At 35.0% G+C, this 10,445-nt stretch overlaps 1 protein-coding gene across 1 annotated transcript; it reads right to left on the bottom strand.

The window, feature by feature from the left end:
- Positions 1 to 1,143: 1,143 nt before the first annotated feature.
- LOC132555596 (uncharacterized) lies at positions 1,144 to 6,792 on the bottom strand. Its single transcript, XM_060219946.1, has 5 exons — positions 6,715 to 6,792; positions 6,059 to 6,205; positions 4,849 to 5,714; positions 4,329 to 4,662; positions 1,144 to 3,969 (listed from the first exon to the last, which is right to left on the bottom strand). Exons 2-5 carry the CDS (start codon positions 6,201 to 6,203, stop codon positions 3,461 to 3,463), a joined length of 1,854 nt encoding a protein of 617 aa, XP_060075929.1. The 5' UTR covers positions 6,204 to 6,205; positions 6,715 to 6,792; the 3' UTR covers positions 1,144 to 3,460.
- Between the last annotated feature and the right edge of the window lie 3,653 nt (positions 6,793 to 10,445).

Below are 10,445 nucleotides of genomic sequence, written 5' to 3' on the forward strand. Positions count from 1 at the left end.
CATGGACATAGACACCACCCATTTACCTACATGGACAGAGACATCTATCTACCTACATGGACATAGACACCACCTATCTACCTACATGGACATAGACACCGCCTATCTACCTATATGGAGAGAGACACCACCTATCTACCTACATGGACACAGACACCACCTATCTACCTAAATGGACATCGACACCACCTATCTACCTACATAGACACAGACACCACCTATCTACCTACATGGACATAGACACCACCCATTTACCTACATGGACAGAGACATCAATCTACCTACATGGACATAGACACCACCTATCTACCTACATGGACATAGACACCGCCTATCTACCTACATGGACAGAGACATCTCCTATCTACCTACATGGACACATAGACATAGACACCACCTACCTACTCTTGATGATGTTTTTTCTAGTGTGCTATAGACTTCCACTAAAATATAGATTAAAGTTTGGGGCGATATTAATATTTGTTTAATCCATCTAATTGGTCATATGAATACCATCACATTTAATCTTTTTGTACTAAAACAAAAATGGTCTTCAACATCGACTATGACATGACCAAGAAAATCTACATGTAATATTAACTCTGTCTCCAAGGAAATGCTTTTCAATATTGGAGAGCAAATCATGAAAGTAAGAAAGTACATTGTACCATCACAAATGGATCGATATAAAGTGACTTTTGTTTAATTATGTGTAGGTACATGTATCTGCATTGAGATTTTTTGCAGAATAAGACCACAGGTTGCAGATGGGTACCTTGTAATTAACTGTTTCATAGATGACATCTAAATGACCTCCTATGTTATTAACTCTAGTTATGTTGTCCTCATCACTTATAACTAGTTTATAAAATACTTACGTGTGTCCTATTAGTTGCAAAAATTTAAAGAACCAAGTTACTGGCAGGTATAGTTGTTTACTAAAATTATTAGTCAAAGCTTTTTCATTGCATGGTATGAGCTGACCCACCTACTTGAAGTAATGTGTCAACACTGTATCATCTACATAATGAACTTATCAAATTAAGCATATTTAAGCTTATAATCATCGTTTCTCTGCGGAGGTTTTTGTTTGACAGCAGCCATTTACATTAAAAGCATCAGGAACACCAGAATTTAGTTGGAAGATTTATTTACTTGACTGCCTTAAAAAGATACAAAGACAAAGACACACATACTGTTTTATAAATTTTGTTATCACAAGATCTTACAAACATCAATACAACTTAAACACAACACATATACAAAATTACAGCAGATAACCAAATAAGGAGCGACTATTCTATCAGTTAGACAGATTAATTGTAGTTGTGTAGAATATCTAATGACATAATTGATGTATCAAAATACCTCAACATTTACTCTGAATTTATAGTAAACAGAAGCCAATTCTGTGTCTCAAATCTACTATATTTCAAACTACTTCAGTACAGGAAAAGGATATGTATACTGTTTTGAATATGTTGGGATATCATTTCTCATCTCTTTAACTATTAAAAAAAATGGGAATTAATTTTGAACATAGCTTTGGAAAAGTGTTTTTGCATAATTTGTTTTTATGTTGTAAACATTTATTAGTTGCATTGGAAACTATTTTGAGATAGAAGGGTAACTAAGCAAAGGAATTTTGAAAGCGCAATTTATATCATGTACAAGAGGTAATACATGTATTATTAAACTTGGAAGACTTATTACGAAGAATTTTTTGCCAAAACAAGGTAATTGTAAATGTAATGATTTTAGCAGTGTGCTGGTTTTAATACTTTCATACTGTAAGTGTTGTCCTAAAATGTAAAGGTTAATTGCCAAAAAGTGATAAATCAAATGCACTTATATCTGACTGTGCTAAATTAAGTATGTTTACAGTAAATCAATTTAGCATCTTTTAATAAAGTCAAGCAAATATAACTTTAAACAGTTATACATCTGTAAGAGTCTAAAATTTGAAAGTGAATAAAGATGTAATTGGAAAACACCCCTTGGTTATTTCAAATTCCCTGAAAGTATACTTGTATGCGATCTGTACTTAGGTAATTTTTTGCATACAAAACATCTTTGAAAGACAGACTTTAAAATTACAAGGTCTGTAAATATTAATCATCCACAATAATTAATTACCAAGTAAGAAAATTGAGGATAGATAATTTCTGATCTGACATAATGTTAGATGCAGAACACAGTGTTATTTCTTCGAAACGGAGTGTTTAAAATGAACTAAAGAAATCCAGAGATCTAGAGATCTTTGATATTATGAAGGTACTCAAAAAAAGACATATAGATTGAACAATTAGTTATTTAGATGATATAGACAGCATTTGAACAAGCTGTCATTTTTACAGTTTTATTGAGTGTAGTCTTTTATGTACCCAGGTATCTAATGCATATGAAATCACTAATAAAAAAAGGTTGAAATTTCATCTCTACACAGCTTCAAATCTAATACAAACATCCATATAGAAACACACACACTGATATTTCACATAGACAACCACTAAAGATAAAAAAATCAGCCATACAAAAGAATAGAACCTTTTATATGCATCATTACCAGTACTACTTCCATACCTAATTAGTTAATTTTAAGCCAGAGTTCATTCAGCTGATACATTATCTCTGACTTCAAAATTCTCAAAATGGGTTCACTATAGAATAATGAAGAAGTTAATTCTGCTGCACTGTAACAGATACAACTGGGCTTCTTATCAGGTCATCATGACTAATAGTTTATGATAATACACTTTCCGTTTTTCATCCAACAAATTATGATCATACCAAGTTGCCAATGATCGTTTCTTGTTGCTACTAGCTATAGCATTAGCATGCATATTCCACAAAACACTTAAATCAAGTTAATAATAAAATTGCATTTGTACCATTTAATTTAGGATTACTCTAGTGAAACCCCTACACATACTTCACACAAGAACTCCAAAAACAATCACTTCCATGGTTCAGTTTCCTGTCTATTATTTCTATAAAATAAATTATTAACGAACTTCTATGGCTGGTAGCCTTTCATTGACTAGCATATATGTGTAATCAACAATGACTTTGATATCTAAAATTTTCAAATTTAACATGTATACCATAAAATATAGGAATTTGAAGAAAAAATGATATCAGACATTTATATACAGTATAACAAAGTTCAACATCTATTTACTGTGGTAAGTGCAAAAGTAAGTTTACAGTGAAGTTCAGGATGATATATTTCCGGCATAGAAATTAATAATTATACAGTTAATAACATTGGAAAATGCATTGTATTCGCTAATCATATTCAACAGTACAAGCAAATAATGTAGGAAAGATAAACTGATCATTTACATCTTTAAAAAAAAAATTCAATTTTGACTACATGTATATTTACTTTTGCACCTGGGTATATATGTAATGAATGTCTTAATTGCACAAGAATATATATGACAAGGTTTTCGGACAATCATGTGCCTGTGACGGGTAATGAGGAATCATTGTTTAGTCCTTCAGCACTGAAGCTTGGGCCAGAAAAGGTCTGTAAAGAAGGATCATTTTCCATGCCCTCACTGTAAGTTTGCCCTGAATAGGATAGATCTTGATTTGCCACATCACTGTTAATTCTATATGTATACATGCTTCGCACTTTATGCACCAAACAAAAATGTTGTTCCATTTCAACAGTATCACGGCCAATCATCTGACATATTGGACAAATCAGTTCTCCGTTTTTACCATGGCGATTCATATGCATTGATGCATGTTCCTTTCTATGAAACCTCTTTAAGCACACAAAACACTGGAGACGCTTTTCACCATGGAGAGACTTGTGGCGGAAAAAGGAAGATCTGTTTTGAAATTTACCATTGCAAATTGTACAAATAAATTTTCCAGAAACAGGATCTCTAGGAACACAGGAGGGTGAAGAGCCAAATGGTTTTGTCCGCACATATCGTCTTTTCTTTGTAAACATTCCTTAAGACAAGAAAACATATTATTTAGATATGCAGTATCAAAACTGAATCATGATCCATGTTATCATTATTGATAAATTTTATCATTGAAGGTGATTATGTTTAGGACAACAAAATGCTTTTCACCACTGAAATATCTGTCTTATCTTATTAGGAGTACCGGATAGGTTTGTTGGTTAAAACATTGCTAGTGTTTATCAGCGAGATGATTTATCAACACATCATCTAATGAAAATTTGAGACTCTGACAAAAAACATATGAAAAAAGATACTGTTTATCCCGTGAAATGATGCTTTAGGATAACATTACAAAATAAAATATCTTTACAACATTTTATACCTTACAATTAATTTACTTACCGTGTGACAAATTCAAGTTGATATCATTCAGTGACATGGATGGAAGATTCCCATGTGGGACAAGCTCAACTGGCACAACAGAACTGCTGCTACTTCCTGTCGCCATCGACAATGAACCATCATCCATATACAATGATTTGAAATTTGAAATATCTGAAGAGTGCTGATTTTCAAGGGACATAACTCCAGGTGTGTTTTCTGACTGTGCAAAGCTTGCTAGATCTTCTCCATCAGATTCAATCTTTATGACTACTGGCGAAAATGGCTTTTGATCACTTGTGTCCTCTTCTTTCAAAGACTGGCTGCTGTGATCAAATTCTGTGTTTGAATTTGACTGAAAAACAAAGATAATGTTATTACATTCATTTTGGAAAAATTCAATTAAATACCTGCAGTAAGGTCTAATCATACTATTTTCCAAATTCAGTGTGATTGAAGTACAAATTGTGGGTGAACTGACATGTTTGCAATATTATACATAGACATAGGAATCTGTTGTTTAATGACTTAATGAAAGTACCTGTTCTGAAGGATGTCCATCACCTTCTTCCATTGATGGCTGTTGTGACTGTGAATTATCTGTATTTATCTCAGGATTCATATCACTGTCTTGAACATATCCTTCCTCTTGTGTACCACTAACACTGTGTTCACTTTGTCTCTGAGAACTATCCGCTAGGTCGATTACTGTAACATTTTTCAACATCTGATTTTCTTCATTAACATTTGAATCATTGGTGGGCATATGCTGTCCAGGTTTATCTCCAACATTCCATCTGTCTATTTGATCAAATTTCTGGGGTCTAGAGTCAGATATGAGTGTACTGAATTGCTGACTTTTATAAAGTGCTGTTGTCCCATTGTCACTATCCTGCTGTCGACTGCCACATGAGGTATTGGTGTGTGTCAGACTTTGACTAGAATCAGGAGAGTCTGTAGCTGGGCGTTTCATTCCAGTTGTCAATCTGTCAACAAATCTTTGATCAGGACTTTCTTGATTTGGTATGAATCCAAGATACATATCTGACCTTTCATCGATATTCGTTTGAAGTTGCCTGACATTCTGCACATGAAGATCTGCATGAACCACAGACTTTTCTGGTGATAATTGGATCTCATTTCTCTGTGGAAAATTCCTTTCCATTCCTTGCTTTTTTGGATATGAATTCAAAAATAAAGAATTCATGGTCTGATAATGTCCATCCTTTTCAGCTTGATACCGTCTAGATATGCTACTTTGAATGTTCTTTGGTGAGAGAGGCTTAGGAACAACTTGTGTACCTTGACGACGTGTCTTTGGTGGAGTTGATCGTGCAAGGGGAGACAAGTCTGGGCTCTGACTGCTGCGACCTGTGTTACTTCCAAACCCATCAATACCGGACTCATCTGTTTTAAAACGAAATAACAATAATTGAAACATTCTTTTCTCATTAATTTTCTACATTTTCAATAAGTATCAATTTATAGATGTCATATTATTGGCATGAAATATGTGAATGTATTTAATAAGACAAGTTTTCAAGCAGCATAAATATCTTGATAAAACATACATATTAATCGTGATAAAATATGAAGGAAATATGTAGTGTGAAAAATTTGAATGCTTGGTATCATAATATTTAGCTTTTTTAAACTAACAAATCATCATAGTTTCAGATTATGTATTATTGGTTATATAGTCATGAGAAGCTACAGTATCCAATGTTTTCATTTCCATGTAAAATACTGACCCAGCATCATGTAGCCATATACTTTGTACTCTGCAATCTTGAGATCCAGCCACATAATAAAGTGTGACAGTATCCATGGTTGGATCCTGTCAATCATTGAACCAAAATCCTCCTTGATACTCAATAGCTCTTGCAGGCGAGCCATTTCTGTAAATGTACAATTTATGCATTCCAATAAAAAATAAGGATTCACTTTCATGACAGAACTCAAAAGTGTCAAAACAATGGACATTCTGATTGGTGACAATCATTATTTATCATAATTCTAAACACAGAATTTAGTTTAAATTTGGAACTTGACAAAATATCACTCCTATGAGGCTATGACACAACTCTTATGAAAACAATAGAACTTGTATCCAAAAGTATCATTTCTGCGTTTGAAAGATTCCGATTTATATATTTGATATGTTGTTACCCATGTCACTTAAATATCACTGAAACAAATATGAGAGATTTTTGAAAAGTGTAATAAACTGCGTGCTGTAGTAATGATCACGAGCAAATTTCAAAAACATAAACACATACCAAGGCTCCGAGCGGAGCTGATAACACAAGCCAACTATTGATCAATCGCTTTTTCATTCGTTATGCATTTTGCAAATTGTAATATCACCGTCAGTTCATCAGTATATCTTAAAAATATATGTACCTACCTGAAAAGAAATGTACGCTTCTTAATAGTCCGAACGGTATCAAACTGTCGTTCAAAACAGCATTCTTTCAATGGTTTTCCCTTTATCAACCGGAAAGATGCTGACTTCGTCTAAACTCTGACTATTTCACGGACACGCATAATCCGGAAATAAATTAACACGTTGGCAACAGATAACAGATAAAATTAATCCATATTTTTAGAACACCCAAAATAAATGTCTCGGTCCTTTATACACAAATTAACATGTACGTGTATTGCTACTTGTATGTTTATGCTATGTTGTACAGCTTAATCAGCATTACAGTTGTGATGGGTAACCGTTGCACTGCTGTTGATTGCAAGAAAAGAGGTTAGGCTCTTAATGGAAACTTATTGTCTCCGATAAATCAAGTTGTCTTGATAACCATTTTATTGAGAAAGAGATTATGACGCAGACACCATGCATGTATAAAATGTTTCACCTTCATCGCTTTAAGTATAATACAACAGTAACCGAGATTTAACCCCACTAGAATCACAGTTTGGTTTAGATATGGCTTTGTTTATGTACTATCTAGTAGAAACATAATATGTAGATGTGTGTCTTTTTAGAATGGATGGTTAATAGTAATATTTTTCCAAGCAAAATTTGTTTATCCGTATACCAAGTATAGCAAGTGTGTCAGTGTAATGTAAGACAGGCAAACCCCGTTCTTCTTAAGCAAATGTAAAAAAAAAAAAAAAAAAATAGATAAAATAAAATAAAAAAAATAAATAAAATAAAACAAATATAAATGTTCACGCGCTTTTCTGCAATATGGTGTATTCGGATGCATTTTTTCAACTTACTGCCAACCTTCGTCTCCTGTGCTAACATATATATAAATTAGAATATTAATGCTCCTGAATTACTATAAGTTGTATTAAGCTATTCTATGCCGTTCGATTTTAATTAATTGAATCTAGACATCAAATAAAAAAATATTAAAGAGAAAACCAACTAATTCAGACTTTGCCCAGAATTCTCAATTAACTGTCATTATTTATCACATTAACTGGCCAATAGAATATATAACCATAAATGTGTTAAGGTCGTTGCTAGCAGATCTGAATATCGTTTATAAAAAAAAACTGATATAATGTTGTTTTGATGTGTACATTATGCAGTTTTACTTCAAACTTGTAAACAACGTCTTCTATGAAGAACGTTAAAAATGAAAAATCACTTTAAATGATAAACTGAACTATTGATAATTTTGGACTATATAGCACATTTACGACACTCAACGGTTTCTGAACAATTGCGTACATGTACAACAAATCATATTTAAGATATGTTGATCGATTTCGGATCAGTTTATTCTTGAAATAAAGAAAAAAACCATCAACGATTTGAAAGTCGTTTTCTTTCATTATCTGAAATTATCAAACAGGTAAGTACAGCTAAATGTATATTATTGCATTAGCTTGTATTTGTACTGGGATTGAAATCTAGCAATAGACCGGATTGCGTATCACAACGTTACTCTGCAACACAAATTGAAAACTGAAAGGCACTACATAATTAAATATTCATTTTATAACTGATAAAAAACATTATAACATTTAAATATCTGTTAAAATTATGTACTTTCTGTTGATTATGATGTTTAAAATTTGCAAAACCATTTTATTAACAACGTAAAAAAAATCAGAATAAAATAGGAGCAACCTACCACTAATTCATATCATTATCGTCCGGAACGTGTAAACAATGTCTTTATGCATGCAATTTTAGATTCAGATTAATTCAAATTCATTTATTCCGCCATGTCATGCGTAAAGCGTAAAACAAGAGATCATTTAGAAAAAACCCTGAAACATGGTTGGCAAATTAAGTTTGGCTAATAATCATACATCATATAAGAAACGATCTCAAAACAGCGGGATAAAACGAGGGTCCGTTATTTTATGAACTCGGCAATCCCCGATCAAAACAGCAATCGGTGTAGTCCAGGAGCTAGAAGGGTCCACCGTGCATCGTTATTTTTCGACCAAATTTAACATTTAATCTTCGGAAGTGGCTTGGTGTACTACCAAGTTTCACATCGTTTGGCCTCTACAGCAGAAAAGCCAAACTCCAATTACCAATCATCTCGATAGTGGAGGAATTTAAGGTGGGAAAGTCAAGGCTGATAATGACCCTACGAGACTCTAGGGATGAGAAAGTTCGGATGGCAGGAGTACAAGTAAGAACAGGGAGGAAGTGGTTAGCTAGCAAAGCAGTAGACGAGGCGGAATGTAGACTCCGACATAAGGATATTGTTGGATCAGTCGCACAAAGTAAGCCTAGGGATGACGAAAACGACCTACTGGAAAGATGCAGGTACAGAGAGAAGGGGCATGATCCAGAGAGAGATTCGATCCAAGAAGGAAGAGAGTAGGCAAGCAAAGACCGTCGAAATGGAAAGCCAGGGGGCGTGAACCAGATGGACCACAGAACAAAGATCGCTTACATGGAAAGAACTTTGGAGGTACCCTCATTACCAGCTGAGGTTTCTTCTACGGTCAGTTTATGACACACTGCCTATACCTGCCAACCTAGAGAGAGGGAGCCTGACCGACAACCCGAATTGCCCCCTTTGTGAAAGGAGAGGGAACTTGGAGCATATACTATCTTCCTGAAGTGTTGCTCTATCACAGGGACGGTACACGTGGTGGCATAATCAGGTCCTACGAGAGCTGACAGACATATTGGAAAGGGAGAGGGTGAGCAGGATTAAGCAGAAGGCACCAAGACCTAAAACCATACAGTTTGTGAAGGCAAGGGAAACATTACCAACAGGAAAGATATTGTACCAACTAACCTCAGACCAGATCTAGTCCTTTGGTCATCAGGAACAAAGAAGATTGCCGTCATTGAGTTGACCATACCATGGGAGGAAAACCAGAAGCAGCCCATGAGAGGAAGAAAGCCAAGTATGAAGAGCTACTGGCAGAATGCAGGGAGAAAGGCTGGAAAACTTGGAACTTCCCGGTAGAGATTGGGTGCAGAGGCTTCCCAGCACCATCTGTTTGGAGAATGTTCAGTGTACTAGAAGAAGGGCAGTGCAGCGGCTCACCAGGGCAGCAGAGAGGGCATCCTGTTGGGTTTGGATGATGAGGGACGCGTGTAGCTGGAGACCCACCACCGACGCGCAGTGACTGATCACCACTGTGGACCCCCCATTCTGAGAGTGTACCGACCTAATACGAAATCAAAAGCAAGTGTAGAATAGCATTTTTGTATGATAAAGATCAAGCATATAGTGATTGGTTTTGATACATACAAGGGCAATGATGACAGGTTCCTCCGATACCCAGGATCCCCCAAAAGATGATGGCCCGCCGTCAAAGAGAAGGCATGATGAAAATTGTAAAGCATCAACGTCCGATATGAAAACAAATGTGTCATCGATATTCAAGGATTAAAATGTGGACAACTGCAGTTATTCGTGAACATGAAAGACGGCAACAAAACATTGGACAAAATAAAAGAAATACGATCCCGAAGATTTTGCCAGCCAGTCGGTTCTATATATAGAATGCATCAAGTGTGCGACCTCATTCTCGAAACATGTACAGACTCTGTTGGATATCATCGTGAATGTTATCAGAGGTTCACCATGAATCTTAATCGCCTTGAGATTCCTCCAGACACGCCAGAAGCAACATGTACATCTAGAACAAGTCGGCGATCTTCAAAGGACAGTGATACCACTATCTTCAAGC

This window comes from Ylistrum balloti, unplaced genomic scaffold (assembly GCF_031769215.1).
Source record: "Ylistrum balloti isolate Yb309-2 unplaced genomic scaffold, AGI_CSIRO_Ybal_v1 Utg370508, whole genome shotgun sequence".
In the NCBI taxonomy this organism is placed as follows: domain Eukaryota; kingdom Metazoa; phylum Mollusca; class Bivalvia; order Pectinida; family Pectinidae; genus Ylistrum; species Ylistrum balloti.

What these genes read in the sequence shown, in the direction of transcription:
- LOC132555596 (XM_060219946.1), bottom strand. Translation starts at nt 6,203, where the DNA reads ATGGCTCGCCTGCAAGAGCTATTGAGTATCAAGGAGGATTTTGGTTCA. An exon ending in ATATGGCTACATGATGCTGG is followed by an intron (nt 5,715 to 6,058) that starts GTCAGTATTTTA and finishes GTTTTAAAACAG; the next exon opens with ATGAGTCCGGTATTGATGGG. An exon ending in ATGGACATCCTTCAGAACAG is followed by an intron (nt 4,663 to 4,848) that starts GTACTTTCATTA and finishes TTTGTTTTTCAG; the next exon opens with TCAAATTCAAACACAGAATT.